Consider the following 17,419-nt stretch of genomic DNA (forward strand, 5'->3'; position numbering starts at 1 on the left):
GAAGATGGCTGCCATAATAATAACAATGATGCAGGCGAAGGCCAGGATACACACTGCCACCCCAAGACCTGTAGAAGGTCTGAGTTCTTGCTGGCAGTCTGCTGTTCTTTTAATGCCAAAATGCTCTCTGCTCTGATGGTGATAGGAGGGGAACTGATGGTTTTGGACTCTGTTGCTGCATCTTCGGTAGCAGGAACAACACTCCTTCTCCTCCTGTTGTTACATTGCATGAACGTATGTATGCATTTGCAAAACTAAAGCACTAATAAACGAGCTAAGCATGTGATAAACTGTCAAAGTCCCTTCACATCAACTTTTCCAAAATAGACATTTTATCCCTAAATGTTTTAAGTACACTGTAAAAAAAAATATCCTGATGTTTTTGCTAGTTACCTGTAAGTTACTGTAAAAAAAAGGTACAGTATGGTACAGTAAATTCCAAAGAAACTTTGGTTTAAAAGTACATTACTGTAAACTGACTGCCAGTAAGTTACTATAAAAACAACAGGATTTATTTACAGTGTATGTACACAAAATAATTGCTGATGTCTGGCAGATTATTCTAAAGTACATCTACAAAACAAAGTTTCTGCTCTTGGTCAAAAGTAAACAAATCTGAATAAGTCAGTCCTCCACCGGAGTTGTGAGACAAGCAGACGGAAGCACTACTGTGAGCTGGTGCAAGCAGAGCAGTCTCCCCTTTAATGGTTGAGCCTCTTGTAGAAGACCGCTGCTATCACAATGGCGATGATGCAGGCGAAGGCCAGGAAGCCCACTGTCACCGCAAGACCTGAAGTGGAGTTAGAGTTGTTGCTGCCCATGAGTTGTTCTTTTGAAGCTACAATGCTCTCTGCTTTAGTGGTAATGGGAGGGGAGGTGAGGGTTTTGTACTCTGTCACTCCATCTTCGGTAGCAGGAACAACACCCCTTCTCCTCCTGCTGTTACATTGCATGAAGCTACTGCAGCTGCTCTTCTCACAGAGACGGGTGATGCAGTGGAGGAAGTAGGTGGACACGGTCTCATTCTGCTGCTCGATGAAGCGGAAGGCCGGGAAGGAGAAGCGGGCATTATGACTATTCCCGTTCTCATGCATGGTGGTCATCTGTTCCTTGTTGCAAGGGACAAACAGGTTGAAGAAAGTGGAGTTAGTGGGTAGAGGAGAAATGGAGGCGTAGCATCGGTCCAGGAGCACATTGTACTGGGTGGTCAGGTTGGTGGCCTTGACTTGCGCATAGACTTTGGTTCTCAGCTCAAGACCCAGTTTCGGAATGACCATGGGAGTAGTGTAGTTGACATCACTGAAGAGTTCAAGTCTCAAAGTGCTGATGAAACTACCATTATTGTCCTTCACTGCAATGGAGGATGCTGACACATCAATTAGGGTGTTGTTGATCAGGTACTCTAGGGGATAGGCACAGGAGTAAAAATACTTCAACTCAGTGTTGTAAGTGACTGTCCCTGTGGTGGGATCATATGATCGGACCACACCGCTGATGTTGACTGTCTGGATGTTGGAGAAGTCAGAAAATATCCCTGTGCCTGGAGCGCTGGTTGTCCTGAAGAGGCTGCCACAAGAATTGGTCGTGTTGATGGTGAATTCAAACCTCACGACCGGTGGAGTCACACTTTCATCCAGGGTTCCCTTGCAGGCTGGGTCATTCATGATGTTGTTGAGGATAAGCAGGGACTCGTTGTAGCCAGTGTAAATGGCAGGGCAGATGAGGATAGCCAGGCCAATAGATTTTGTGCCGCAAGTTACTGAGATATCAGTGTATGCTGGGCGTCTTAAATTCAATCCACAGTCACTTAATTGTAGTTGACTGCTCTTTGCGACCATCATTGCCAAAATAAAAAATCTGAGAAGCTGCATTTTTGCATTCCTTGCGGTGTTCATATCTTGACTGGGACATTAAAATGTGTCCTTTGTTGGCTTGTTTCCAGCTTTTTGATTCTATTGAGATGTATGGAGTTGCTTTTATAGCCAGGTCTCCTTCTTGGGATTGGAGAGAAACAAGGTCAAAGTCGCTCTACCTATTCAAACATTTCCATTGTGTTGAGGGTGCCACGCACCATACCTAAAGGCAATTCATGAAACCCAACACACCTTTTAGTTCAGAAATGAAGCAGAGACAATGGCCTGTTTCTTTTGTGAATGTTCTTAAAAAATAGGTTCCCTTGGCCTGCTAATATGATGTTTCAAGGAGTAAGTGTTGAATCCTTTGAAAAACGCAACCTTTGACGGCCTCGTTTTGACTCCCAACAATACCCTGTTGGCCTTTCACATGACCCAAATGTGGTCATAAGAGAGCACACGATGGCCCAGAATATCATTCAACTATAATTATGATTTGACAAAGGAAAGGTCAACTGCTTTGTTTGTAAGATCATTTACAGTTATTATTGTCTTGACTCTGAGCACAATACTTAACTCGCATGTGAACGCTGAGCAAAGGTCAATGGAAGCAATGGGGGCAACCTTTTGGGCCCCCCCAAAAAAGAATCCCCGTGGAACGTATGTTCTCTAGGTCTACTTTCCATCGCTGTTCTAATTACCTTCTGCTTTACAAAATGCCCAACCCATCCTCTGCTTATAGAGCCATGTTTTGTTATGCCGTGTTACAGAAGTAGAGCTCTCTTCTTTTCTTTTCTTTCTCATTATATTTTTTAACAATATCACTTTGTGTGATTTTAAAATGTGCATTATAAATAATAAAAACTGAGGTGAGCAAAGCCTTTGATAGAATATCAAATGTTGTACAGTAGATACAGCAGATCCCCCTAATTGTATGGGACACTTTTAAATGTGCCTTTAGGGGCCATGCAATTCAAAGAACCCATATTAAGAAAGGAAATAGAGGGACTAACAGTACAGATAGATAGCAATAAAAACAGTACCATAGAGCCACAGAATATGTTAGAGGAAAAACAAAAAGAAATGGAGGAACTTCTTCAAGAAAGAACAAGTGTAATATATTATAAAATAATTAAGGAAACTGGATGGATGGAGTAAAGACCTGTACTCCTTGTTCACCCACGACTGTGTGACCATGCACGCCTCCAACTCAATCATCAAGTTTGCGGACGACACTACAGTGGTAGGCTTGATTACCAACAACGACGAGACGGCCTACAGGGAGGGGGGTGAGGGCCCTCGGAGTGTGGTGTCAGGAAAATAACCTCACACTCAACGTCAACAAAACAATGGAGATGATTGTGGACTTCAGGAAACAGCAGAGGGAGCACCCCCCTATCCACATCGACGGGACAGTAGTGGAGAGGGTAGTAAGTTTTAAGTTCCTCGGTGTACACATCACGGACAAACTGAATTGGTCCACCCACACAGACAGCGTTGTGAAGAAGGCACAGCAGCGCCTCTTCAACCTCAGGAGGCTGAAGAAATTCGGCTTGTCACCAAAAGCACTCACAAACTTCTACAGATGCACAATCGAGAGCATCCTGTCGGGCTGTATCACCGCCTGGTACGGCAACTGCTCCGCCCACAACCGTAAGGCTCTCCAGAGGGTAGTGAGGTCTGCACAAAGCATCACCGGGGGCAAACTACCTGCCCTCCAGGACACCTACACCACCCGATGTCACAGGAAGGCCATAAAGATCATCAAGGACAACAGCCACCCGAGCCACTGCCGGTTCACCCCGCTATCATCCAGAAGGCGAGGTCAGTACAGGTGCATCAAAGCAGGGACCGAGAGACTGAAAAACAGCTTCTATCTCAAGGCCACCAGACTGTTAAACAGCCACAACTAACATTTAGTGGCTGCTGCCAACATACTGACTCAACTCCAGCCACTTTAATAATGGGAATTGATGGAAATTTATGTAAAAATGTATCACTAGCCACTTTAAACAATGCCACTTAATATAATGTTTACATACCCTACATTACTCATCTCATATGTATATGTATATACTGTACTCTATATCATCTACTGCATCTTGCCATCTTTATGTAATACATGTATCACTAGCCACTTTACACTATGCCACTATGTTTATATACCCTACATTACTCATCTCATATGTATATACTGTACTCTATACCATCTACTGCATCTTGCCTATGCCGTTCTGTACCATCACTCATTCATATATCTTTATGTACATATTCTTTATCCCTTTTCACTTGTGTGTATAAGGTAGTAGTTGTGGAATTGTTAGGTTAGATTACTCGTTGGTTATTACTGCATAGTCAGAACTAGAAGCACAAGCATTTCACTACACTCGCATTAACATCTGCTAACCATGTGTATGTGACAAATAACATTTGCTTTGATTTGATTTGGAATATTGGGAAAAATGCACTTTTCAATCTTAGAAAGTGTTAAACAAATCAAAATATATTTTAGATGTTAGATTCTTTAAAGTAGCCACCCTTTGCCTTGATGACAGCTTTGCACACTCTTGGCATTCTCTCAACCAGCTTCACCTGGAATGCTTTTCCAGTCTTTAAGGAGTTCCCAGATATGAATTGGGTTGAAGTTGGGAGACTGTGGAGGTCAGGTCATCTGATGCAGCACTCCATCACTCTCCTTCTTGGTCAAATAGCCCTTCCTCGGCCTGGAGGTGTGTTGGGTCATTGCCCTGTTGAAAAACAAATGGTAGTCCCACTAAGTGCAAACCAGACGGGATGGCGTATTGCTGCAGAATCTAAATAAATCACTGACAGTGTCACCAGCAAAGCACCCCCACACTATCACACCTCCTCCTCCATGCATCACGGTGGGAACCACACATGCAGAGATCATCCGTTCATCTACTCTGCGTCTCACAAAGACACGGCGGTTGGAACCAAAAATCTAAAATTTGGACTCGTCAAACTAAAGGACAGATTTCCACCTGTCTAATGTCCATTGCTTGTGTTTCTTGGCCCAAGCAAGTCTCTTCTTCTTATTGGTGTCCTTTAGTAGTGGTTTCTTTGCAGCAATTCAACCATGAAACCCTGATTCATGCAGTCTCCTCTGAACTGTTGATGTTGAGATGTGTCTTTTACTTGAACTCTGTGAAGCATTTATTTGGGCAGCAATTTCTGAGGCTGGTAACTCTTATGAACTTAGCCTCTGCAGCAGAGGTAACTCTGGGTCTTCCTTTCCTGTGGCGGTCCTCATGAGAGCCAGTTTCATCATAGCGCTTGATGGTTCTTGCGACTGCACTTGAAGAAACGTTCAATGTTCTTGATATGTTCCGTATTGACCGACCTTCATGTCTAAAAGTAATGATGGACTGTCATTTCTCTTTGCTTATTTGAGCTGTTCTTGCCATAATATGGACTATCTTCTGTATACCACCCCTACCTTGTCACAACACAACTGGTTGGCTCAAGCGCATTAAGAAGGAAAGAATTTCCACAAATGAACTTTTAACAAGGCACACCTGTTAATTGAAATGCATTCCAGGTGACTACCTCTTGAAGCTGGTTGAGGAAATGTCAAGAGTCAGCAAAGCAAAGGGTGGCTACTTTGAAGAATATCAAATATAAAATATATGTTGATTTGTTTAACGCTTTTTTGGGTACTACATGATTCCACATGTGTTGTTTCATAGTTTTGACTTCTTCACTATTATTCTACAATGTAGAAAATAGTAAAAATAAAGAAAAACCTTGGAATGAGTAGGTGTATCCAAACTTTTGACTGGTACTGTATATTATATATTTGGAAAGCCGTAGTCAATCAATTAACAAGATAATAATTGTCTTATCAAAAATATTGATATTTAATTTATAATCTGTGGATACTATGAGATTAGAAAAGTTCAGAATTCATGTAAAACATCACAGCACAGTTGAAAAATATATGGCACAAGAAAATCAAGAAAGGGTGGTCCATGGGATGGGCTACGGAGATAGGTGGGATGGGCTACGGAGATAGGTGGGATGGGCTACGGAGATAGGTGGGATGGGCTATGGAGATAGGTGGGATGGGCTACGGAGATAGGTGGGATGGGCTACGGAGATAGGTGGGATGGGCTACGGAGATAGGTGGGATGGGCTACGGAGATAGGTGGGATGGGCTATGGAGATAGGTGGGATGGGCTACGGAGATAGGTGGGATGGGCTACGGAGATAGGTGGGATGGGCTGAGATAGAGTGACTGAGGGCTGGGATTTAAAGATCATGATCTGTAATAGTTAGGACCAAAAACACATACATACATATATCATGTATTCTGGATATGTCTGAGTACCGTTTTATGTGTCATGTAATACTGTATATAGAAGTACCATGTATGTGAAAGGTATTAATAATGTACATGTAGCAAAATACTTGTAAAAAACAAAAATGTAAAACAAAGTTAATTTTGTCCACCAAAGAGAGAGGGTGGGCCAATAATACGAACAATATTAAGAACACCTCTTCTTTCCAGGACATAGACTGACCATGTGAATCCAGCTGAAAGCTTTGATCCCTTATAGATGTCACTTGTTAAATGCACTTCAGTGTAGATTAAAATATATATTTCACCTTTATTTAACCAGGTAGGCCTGTTGAGAACAAGTTCTCATTTACAACTGCGACCTGGCCAAGATAAAGCAAAACAGTGCGACTAAAACAACAACACAGAGTTACACATAAACAAACGTACAGTCAATAACCCAACAGAAAAATGTACAGTGTGTGCAAATGTAGAAGAGTAGGGAGGTAAGGCAATAAATAGGCCATAGAGGCAAAATAATTACAATTGAGCATTAACACTGGAGTGATAGATGTGCAGATGATGATGTGCAAGTAGAGATACTTGGGTGCAAAAGAGCAAGAAGATAAATAACAATATGGGGATGAGGTAGTTGGGTGTGCTATTTACAGATTGGCTGTGTACAGGTACAGTGATCGGTAAGCTGCTCTAACAGTTGATGAAGATGAAGGGGAGCAGGTTAAAGAAGGATTTTTAAGCCTTGAAACAATTGAGACATGGATTGTGTATGTGTGCCATTCAGAGACAAAAGATTTAACTGCCTTTGAATGAGGTGGTTTGTGTCAAGAACTGCAACGCTGCTGGGTTTTTCACGCTCAACAATTTTCTGTGTGTATCAAGAATGGTCCACCACCCAAAAGACATCCAGCCAACTTGACACAACTGAGGGAAGCATTGGAGTCGACATGGGCTAGCATCCCTGTGGAACGCTTTCAACACCTTGTAGTCCAAGCCCTGACGAATTGAGGCTGGTCTGAGGGCAAAACAGGGGGTGCAACTCAATAGTAGGAAGGTGTTTTTAATGTTTAGTACATTTTAAATGCCTTTGGAAATAATTTATTCAAGTATTGGGGTGGCAGGTAGCCTAGTGGTTAGAGTGTTGGGCCAATAACCAAGAGGTTGCTGGATCGAATCCCAGAGCTGAAAAGGTAAAAAAACATTTTTTCTGCCCATGAACAAGGCACTTATCCCACTGTTCCCCGGTAGGCTGTCATTGTAAATAAGAATTTATTCTTAACTGACTTGCCTTGTTAAATAAAATTAATCAGACCCCTTGAATTTTTCCATATTTTGTTACATCACAGCCTTATTCTAAAATTGATTAAATAGTTTTTCCTCATAAATATACACACACAAGACCCCATAATGATAAAGCAAAAATGTTTTTAGAAATTGTTGCTAATTTATTAAAAATAAACTGAAATATCACATTTACGTAAGTATTCAAACCCCTTACTCAGAACTTTGTTGAAGCACATTTGGCAGCAATTTCAGCATCAATTCTTCTTGAGTATGATGCTACAAGCTTGGCACACCTGTATTTGGGGTGTTTCTCCCATTCTTCTCTGCAGATCCTCTCAAGCTCTGTCAGGTTGGATGGGGAGCGTCGCTGCACAGCTATTTTCAGGTCTCTCCAGAGATTTTCGATCGAGTTCAAGTCCAGGCTCTGGCTGGGCACTCAAGGACATTCAGAGACTTGTCCTGAAGCCACTCCTGCATTGTCTTGGCTGTGTGCTTAGGGTCATTGTTCTGTTAGAAGATGAACCTTCGCCCCAGTCTGAGATCCTGAGCACTTTTGGAGCAGGTTTTCATCAAGGATCTCTCTGTACTTTGCTCCGTTCATCTTTGCCTCAATCCTGACAAGTCTCGCACTCCCCGCCACTGAACAAAATCCCTACAGCATGATGCTGCCTCCACCATGCTTCACCGTAGGGATGGTGCCAGGTTTCCTCCAGATGTGACGCTTGGCATTCAGGCCAAAGAGTTCAATCTTGGTTTCATCAGAGCAGAGAATCTTGTTTCTCGTGGTCTGAGAGTCTTTAGGTGCCTTTTGGCAAACTCCAAGCGGGCTGTTATACGCCTTTTACCTGAGGAGTGCCTTCTGTCTGGCCACTCTACCATAAAGGCCTGATTGGTGCTGCAGAGATGGTGGTCCTTCTGGAAGGTTTTCCCATCTCCACAGAGGAACTCTAGAGATCTGTCAGAGTGACCTTCAGGTTCTTGATCACCTCCCTGACCAAGGTCCTTCTCCCCCGATTGCTCAGTTTGGCTGTTCGGCCAGCTCTAGGAAGAGTCTTGGTGGTTCCAAACTTCTTCCACATAAGAATGATGGAGGCCGCTGTGTTCTTGGGGACCTTCACTGCTAAAGACATTTTTTGGTACCATTCCCCAGATCTGTGCATCAACACAATCCTGTCTCGGAGCTCTACGGACAATTCCTTTGTCCTAATGGCTTGGTTTTTGCTCTGACATGCACTGTCAACTGTGGGACATTACATAGAAAAGGTGTGTGCCTTTCCAAATCATGTCCAATCAATTGAATTTACCACAGGTGAACTCCAATCAAGTTGTAGAAACATTTTTAGGATGATCAATGGAAATAGGATGCACCTGAGCTCAATTTATAGTCTCATTGCAAAGGGTCTGAATATTTCTGTAAATAAGGTATTTCTGTTTTTAATTTCCAGTAAGTTTGCAAACATTTCTCCCAAAAATGTTTTGCTTCGTCATTATGGAGTATTGTGTGTAGATTGCTGAGGATTAAAAAAAGATCTATTTTAGAATAAGGCTGTAATGTAACAAAATATGGAAAAAGTCAAGGGGTCTGAATACTTTCCCAAGGCACCGTATATTATCATTGACCTTTTTGTTTGATAGCTGTTACTTTGTATTCTAAATCCTGATGTAATTTATACTGTATAGTTGTTTGTGTGCTGGTTATTGGTTAGGGGTCCTTTTTAAAATAGATTTCCATCTCCATGGGACTACTGTACATGGATGAATAAAGATGAACATGTTGTCAGAGATGTAGTTACATAAGACCTAAGAACTGATAAATAATCGTTGTAAAGTCCTCATGGTTACAGTTAGTAATTGATAGGGTATCATCTAGTACTGAAACTATTAAAAGCGCTCCTTGATTACCTTGATATGGAAAATGTATAGATTCGATTTGTCATCTTTCCATAGGCCATTGTTTTTCTCCATTTCTGAAGACTCAGGGTGTGTTGGTTTCATCAATATCCCTAGTGGCACCCTCTACACAATGGAATTGTTTCAATACACAGAGCGGCTTTGACCTTGTTTATGTCTAATCCCAAGAAGCCCTTTCTGTAAAAATATGTCTCTACATCCCAATAGAATCATAGAATCAAAAATCAGGACACATTGTAGTGTCCCAGTCAAGATATGAACACAGCACGGAATGCGAAAATACATCTCCTTAGCGTTTTTCTTTAGGCCATGATGGTCGCAAAGAGCAGTCAACTAGAATAAGTGCTGTTTTGATGCAGAGAGCATTGTGGCATTAAAAGAACAGCAGACTGCCAGCAACAACAGACGCTTCTACAAGTCTTCGTGTCGCAGTGTGTATCCTGGCCTTCACCTGTATCATCGTCATTTTTACAGCAGCCGTCTGCAGGAGACTCGACCATTAAAGCACCACTCACAGAAGCCTGGGCGACACCATTCCTTTAAATAGAGACTCAACCATTAAAGCACCACTCACAGAAGCCTGGGCGACACCATTCCTTTAAATAGAGACTCGACCATTAAAGCACCACTCACAGAAGCCTGGGCTACACCATTCCTTTAAATAGAGACTCGACCATTAAAGCACCACTCACAGAAGCCTGGGCGACACCATTCCTTTAAATAGAGACTCGACCATTAAAGCACCACTCACAGAAGCCTGGGCGACACCATTCCTTTAAATAGAGACTCAACCATTAAAGCACCACTCACAGAAGCCTGGGCGACACCATTCCTTTAAATAGAGACTCAACCATTAAAACACCACTCACAGAAGCCTGGGCGACACCATTCCTTTAAATAGAGACTCAACCATTAAAGCACCACTCACAGAAGCCTGGGCGACACCATTCCTTTAAATAGAGACTCAACCATTAAAGCACCACTCACAGAAGCCTGGGCGACACCATTCCTTTAAATAGAGACTCAACCATTAAAGCACCACTCACAGAAGCCCGGGCGACACCGTTCCATTAAACAGAGAGTCAGCTCGTTTCATTACTTTGGTGGACTGGTCTTCTTCATTGTTTTTCTTCTTTCATTTTGTTTACCTTTGGCCAGAGAGAGTCATGTTAAGTAGTTTTAGGAATAGGAACAGAAAACAAAAGGAAAATAACAGGAACATTGTTATATGTAGGATTGTAATGTAGGATAACAACAATGCTTCAACAGATCTTGAGAATATGTAGAACATAAAAACATACAATGTTTAAAACATTTTCATCCCATCAAACTAAACTGATAACCCTGAATTGTGTGTTTATTTCACAACATTTGAACAATTGAAATTGAACTCACTGTACCCTTCAATGTATTATTTTTGTAATTTATTGTTCTTTGTCTCACTAATTAATGTTAATAAAACACCAGCAGATCTATATTGAAATGACCTGTATTGTGAATTTGTTTTCATTAGCACGTTCATAAACGTAGGAAAAACGCCCTTTAAATGTCCAATGAAGCTGTTTTTATCTCAACATCATATAATTTCTGGGTCACAATTATGTACCTTACTGTGATTGTTTTCAATTAAAATTGTATCATTATTTTTATGGATATGTACAAAGAAATGTCAATAGAAAAACAGGTCAAACTAAATGAAATGCAGCTACTTTGCTGTTAGTCTAGCTGCATGGTTTGACGTGACTGTGTTAGCCGTGGTTGGCTAGCTAGCAAGGGACAAGAGCGTTGCCAGCCAGCATATGGCAATGGAACGTTTAGAACGAACGACTGGGTCACGTCCACAGATACAGAGCAAAAAGACTTCACGACTGGGTCTCATCTCTGGCAACCTCACCGATTGAATGAAAGGACTCTGAAAGGATCTTTTCTCAACCAATCAAAATCATGAATCAGCATCATTTTTATGGATATATACAAAGAAATGTCAATAGAAGAACAGGTCAAATGGCATGAAATGTAGCTAGTTTGCTGTCTTAGTTTGAAGGGACTGCGTTTGCTGTGTAGTTGGCTAGCTCCTATGAACAGTGTCCTGACGAGAGAGCACGTTTTCTATTCCAGGCAAAATTGCCACCATTAGCTCATTGTTATGGATGTATCCCAAACAGCTTAAACAAACGCAAATGCAGCTGCTTTGCTGTTATTCTAGCTGCACTGTTTTACCTGACTATGTAAGCCAGCAAGGCAACTGAACATTTAGAACGAACAACTGGGTCACGTTCATAGACATAGAACAAAAACACGTAACAACTGGGTCGCGTCTCTGGCAACCTAACCGATAGAATGAACGGCCAGCAGGCTTGGCTAGCAACCATAGATGTGTCAGGACTAGGCCTATATTTTAGTTGAGGGATGAAATAGTAGCCTATGGATCGATTTATAACGTTTTTTATTTAATTAGTAATGTCCTCATACCTATGACCGCAGCACAGCCGTGCTAAAAAAAAGTAGTTTAGCATGCCCTCTCTTGTACAACTACTTCATAAACTCATTTACCATCTGGTGATGTCACCAGGCAGGCCAAAAGTCCATCCCACCAAAACAGGCAGAAACATCAGGTGATCTTTTCAAACAGCTCTTACACCAAAAAGGCATTATGATCATTTTCACAATTTCATAGTATTATTCCCACCTAGTGTGGAAATAAATATAAACATAGGAACATCTCGTTTTTGACTGCACTGGGCCTTTAAATTCAGTAAAACATTTAAAAGTCAGAAAGCTATACTTAGACTTGGGGAAATGTTTGCCTGACATGTAATACTTCACTTATCCAACACATTTAGTTCAATGTGAGCTGAATTAAAATAATGTTGTGTGAACTAATGCTGACCCTTAGCTTTGCAAAAACTTTAAATATTGTGCTGCCAAGAGTTGATAGACATATTTCCATTAATCAATTAATGGATAAGAGCATCTGCAACTGCAACATCTGCAACATCTGTATTATTGTATTATTTATTAAATGTAAGTCTTATGCATTTGACTAGCTTTGGCAGTTAGTTGATTTATCTCTTGGGATTGTTGTGCCAGTTTATGTAGTCTGTAATTAATCACATTGAAGTTGCTCCTACACACTATTAGGTCCAAATCTTGGATCATGAATTACAAAAACCATAAAAATACATATTTTTTTGTATACTTTAAATGTGTAATGTTTTTGTGGATTAGTTATTCATGTCACACATCATAATCATAGTTATATGGTTACACATTCCCACCCCCATATGCACACACACACACCTGAAACAACTTGTAACAAATGTAATGTATTTGTATTTATTAAGCATCACCATTAGCTGCTGCCTCGGCAGCTAAATCTCGCCGCCATTGGATTCTGGAGCAGTGGAAACACATTTTTGGAGTGATCAATCCTGTTTCACCATCTGGCAGTCTGACAGAAAATCTGGGTTAGGTGGATGCCAGGATAACGCTACCTGCCCCAATGCATAGTGCCATCTGTAAAGTTTGGTTTGGTATAATGGTCCGGGGCTCTTTTTTCATGTTTCGGGCTAGGCCCCTTAGTTCCTGTGAAGGTAAATCTTAACGCTACAGCATACAATGACATTCTAGATGATTCAGTGCTTCCAACTTTGTGGCAACAGTTTGGGGAAGGCCCTTTCCTGTTTCAGCATGACAATTCCCCCATGCAAAAAGCGAGGTCCATACAGAAATGGTTTGTCGAGATCGGTGTGGAAGAACTTGACTGGCCTCCATAGAGCCCTGACCTCAACCCCATTGGACACCTTTGGGATGAATTGCAATGCCGACTGCGAGCCAGGCCTAATCGACTAGCATTAGTGCCAGACCTCACTAATGCTCTTGTGGCTGAATGGAAGCAAGTCCCCGCAGCAATGTTCCAACATCTAGTGAAAAGCCTTCCCAGAAGAGTGGAGGCTGTTGTAGCAGCAAAGGGGCCGACCAACTCCATGTTAATGCCCATGATTTTGGAATAAGATGTTCGACAAGCAGGTGTCCACATACTTTTGGGTGTGTCTGTGCCTGTGTGTGTCTCTCTCTTCACAGTCCCTGCTGTTCCATAAGGTGTATTTTATTTTGTACTTTTTTTTTATTCTACTGCTTGCATCAGTTACCTGATGTGGAATGGAGTTCCATGTAGTCATGGCTCTATGTAGCCTCCCATAGTCTGTTCTGTACTTGGGGAATGTGAAGTGAAATCTGGTGACATGTCTTGTGGGGTATGCACGGGTGTCTGAGCTGTGTGCTAGTAGTTTAAACAACAGCTCAGTGCATTCAACATGTCAATACTAAGCATGTCAGTAATAAGTTACATTTAATAACAACATTTCATCAAATTATTAAACAAATTAGCAATGTAGCAATTTAGCGGCAGCTCAATTGGGCATTTGAGCAAATTCTTACAACCAATTTTAAATGAAATTAAACATGGATTTTGTTTGGCATATTTGATCATCTCAACCAATGCAATTTAGCAAAATGTTCATGTGGTTTTCATTATGAGAATCCTGCATTTTTTTAAACAGACATTCAAAGATGGTTGAAAACCAGGAAGTGAACATTAGCAAAACCAAACCTAATTAATCACACATTATCAGTACAAATGTAAAATGTTGTTGACCTTTAAAACATAATTTTGGAATTATTAAATTAATAAAATGTTGTTGCTTTATAATTTTAGACATTCTTGAATAATATGCTTTAGCATGTGGATGAGTTGCCCATGAAAGGAATTCCATTTAATTGAAGTTAGCTATAATGGACAATTAATAAATATTGTTCTGGGATTTTTTTGTCTGTGCAAATAGAAACATATTTTTATATTCATATCAGTATTTACTGTCTGCCTGTTATCTTCAATCTGTTTCACAATATTACTCAGTACATGTCATTTTACAGTTATTATGAGCATATAAACAGTAAACACATGCATTTATATATATTAGAATATTCATAATTTGACACACAAATGTATCATATTTTATTCATATTTGATATCAGTCCTCCATTTTAAGTAACTGAAGCAGACATAATGTTAATTAATGTATTTTTTTTTTTATTATTTAAAAAGTCTATGCAAATTCTAATACAAAATTAGTTAACCCTAATTGGGCAACTCAACTGGCTAGTTGAGATGTTTGTGATGCATTATCTATCAAATTATAGCACCCACCTGGTCTAGTCTACTCTTGTGATCTTTGCCAGTGTGGCTAATACTCACATTTTGCCTACTTCTGTGGTGATTTAAGGACAATGCAGTCACTTATAATATTTTCTGCAGTACAGTACATGTGGGTAAATGACATAAATAAATACATGTAGTTTGTTGCCCTGGATGTATTATGTTGGTGTTAGAAGTGGGCTAGAGGGCCTTAAATTTGGAATGTATTGTCTACTCTAAACAATACAGATGTCTGATGGATATTTACTTTAAACTATGTATATCATTTTAATTAATACATAAAATACCCATTGTGAGCAAGATGACCTCTGTTATGTTATGAGTGTGGACATATTGTGGATTGACATGAAAAATGATGTCTTAATGTTAAAATCATAGGAATGTGGTAGTGAATACAAATTCTGGACTCAGGCCATTTTGATATAGATCGGCAGGTGGCAATATTTTTATTAGGATAAAGAAGTTAGATCAATTGAATAAATAACAAAAACAATACTTTGAAGGGTACTGTTAGTTCACTTTAGAAATACTCCACACAAAGTCTGGTCTCTGAATACATTTTAACATTTTGTGACAAACAGACAATTAATTTCAGGATTATACTTTTCTGAGATGGCATTGTTCTAAAATCCTTAAAACACCTTGTTCTCCAGATCTTATCAAGGGATTTATGCATTCTGTTATCCTATCTACATACTACTAGTTTGTTTCTTTAACCTTTTTTAATTATAAAGCGCATGTATGCATTTGCAAAACTAAAGCACTAATAAACGAGCTAAGCATGTGATAAACTGTCAAAGTCCCTTCACATCAACTTTTCCAAAATAGACATTTTATCCCTAAATGTTTTAAGTACACTGTAAAAAAAATATCCTGATGTTTTTGCTAGTTACCTGTAAGTTACTGTAAAAAAAGGTACAGTATGGTACAGTAAACTCCAAAGAAACTTTGGTTTAAAAGTACATTACTGTAAACTGACTGCCAGTAAGTTACCATAAAAACAACAGGATTTATTTACAGTGTATGTACACAAAATAATTGCTGATGTCTGGCAGATATTATTCTAAAGTACATCTACAAAACAAAGTTTCTGCTCTTGGCCAAAAGTAAACAAATCTGAATAAGTCAGTCCTCCACCGGAGTTGTGAGACAAGCAGACGGAAGCACTACTGTGAGCTGGTGCAAGCAGAGCAGTCTCCCCTTTAATGGTTGAGCCTCTTGTAGAAGACCGCTGCTATCACAATGGCGATGATGCAGGCGAAGGCCAGGAAGCCCACTGTCACCGCAAGACCTGAAGTGGAGTTAGAGTTGTTGCTGCCCATGAGTTGTTCTTTTGAAGCTACAATGCTCTCTGCTTTAGTGGTAATGGGAGGGGAGGTGAGGGTTTTGTACTCTGTCACTCCATCTTCGGTAGCAGGAACAACACCCCTTCTCCTCCTGCTGTTACATTGCATGAAGCTACTGCAGCTGCTCTTCTCACAGAGACGGGTGATGCAGTGGAGGAAGTAGGTGGACACGGTCTCATTCTGCTGCTCGATGAAGCGGAAGGCCGGGAAGGAGAAGCGGGCATTATGACTATTCCCGTTCTCATGCATGGTGGTCATCTGTTCCTTGTTGCAAGGGACAAACAGGTTGAAGAAAGTGGAGTTAGTGGGTAGAGGAGAAATGGAGGCGTAGCATCGGTCCAGGAGCACATTGTACTGGGTGGTCAGGTTGGTGGCCTTGACTTGCGCATAGACTTTGGTTCTCAGCTCAAGACCCAGTCTTGGAATGACCATGGGAGTAGTGTAGTTGACATCACTGAAGAGTTCAAGTCTCAAAGTGCTGATGAAACTACCATTATTGTCCTTCACTGCAATGGAGGATGCTGACACATCAATTAGGGTGTTGTTGATCAGGTACTCTAGGGGATAGGCACAGGAGTAAAAATACTTCAACTCAGTGTTGTAAGTGACTGTCCCTGTGGTGGGATCATATGATCGGACCACACCGCTGATGTTGACTGTCTGGATGTTGGAGAAGTCAGAAAATATCCCTGTGCCTGGAGCGCTGGTTGTCCTGAAGAGGCTGCCACAAGAATTGGTCGTGTTGAGGGGTAATTCAAACCTCAAGACCGGTGGAGTCACATTTCTATCCACGGTTCCCTTGCAGGCTGGGTCATTCATGATGTTGTTGAGGATAAGCAGGGACTCGTTGTAGCCAGTATAAATGGCAGGGCAGATGAGGATAGCCAGGCCAATAGATTTGGTGCCGCAAGTTACTGAGATATCAGTGTATGCTGGGCGTCTTAAATTCAATCCACAGTCACTTAATTGTAGTTGACTGCTCTTTGCGACCATCATCGCCAAAACGAAAAAGCTGAGAAGCTGCATTTTTGCAATCCTTGCTGTGTTCATATCTTGACTGGGACATTAAAATGTGTCCTTTGCTGTTTGTCTCCTGCTTTTTGATTCTATTGAGATGTATGGAGTTGCTTTTATAGCCATGCAGGTCTTCTTGGGATTGGAGAGAAACAAGGTCAAAGCCGCTCTGTGTATTGAAATAATTGCATTGTTTTGATGGTTACACCTTGTGGCAATTCATGAAACACAAGACACCTTAAGTCTTCAGAAATCAAACAGACAATGGCCTAGTTCCTTTGTGGCTTTGCTTTAATAGATAGGTTCCCTTGACATGCTAATATGATATTTCATGAAGTAAGCGACGAAACTCAGACAATACTTTGATGGCCAAATTTTGTTTTTGTCTCAACAATACCCTTCTGACCTTTACGTTCTTATGACGCAAATGTGCTCATACAGTACGAGATCACAATGCACTGACCTACAGGATTATTTC

The 17,419-nt window shown here is 40.8% G+C and overlaps 2 protein-coding genes across 2 annotated transcripts; both read right to left on the reverse strand.

The window, feature by feature from the left end:
- Positions 1 to 701: 701 nt before the first annotated feature.
- Positions 702 to 1,826, reverse strand: LOC129821520 (zona pellucida-like domain-containing protein 1). Its single transcript, XM_055879192.1, has one exon. It carries the CDS (start codon positions 1,662 to 1,664, stop codon positions 702 to 704), a length of 963 nt encoding a protein of 320 aa, XP_055735167.1. The 5' UTR covers positions 1,665 to 1,826.
- A 13,596-nt stretch (positions 1,827 to 15,422) lies between these two features.
- Positions 15,423 to 16,761, reverse strand: LOC129821521 (zona pellucida-like domain-containing protein 1). The gene has a single exon (XM_055879193.1). The coding sequence runs from the start codon at positions 16,744 to 16,746 to the stop codon at positions 15,784 to 15,786; it is 963 nt and encodes a 320-aa protein (XP_055735168.1). The 5' UTR covers positions 16,747 to 16,761; the 3' UTR covers positions 15,423 to 15,783.
- Positions 16,762 to 17,419: the final 658 nt, after the last annotated feature.

The sequence above is a fragment of the Salvelinus fontinalis genome, chromosome 23 (genome assembly GCF_029448725.1).
Source record: "Salvelinus fontinalis isolate EN_2023a chromosome 23, ASM2944872v1, whole genome shotgun sequence".
Taxonomy (NCBI): domain Eukaryota; kingdom Metazoa; phylum Chordata; class Actinopteri; order Salmoniformes; family Salmonidae; genus Salvelinus; species Salvelinus fontinalis.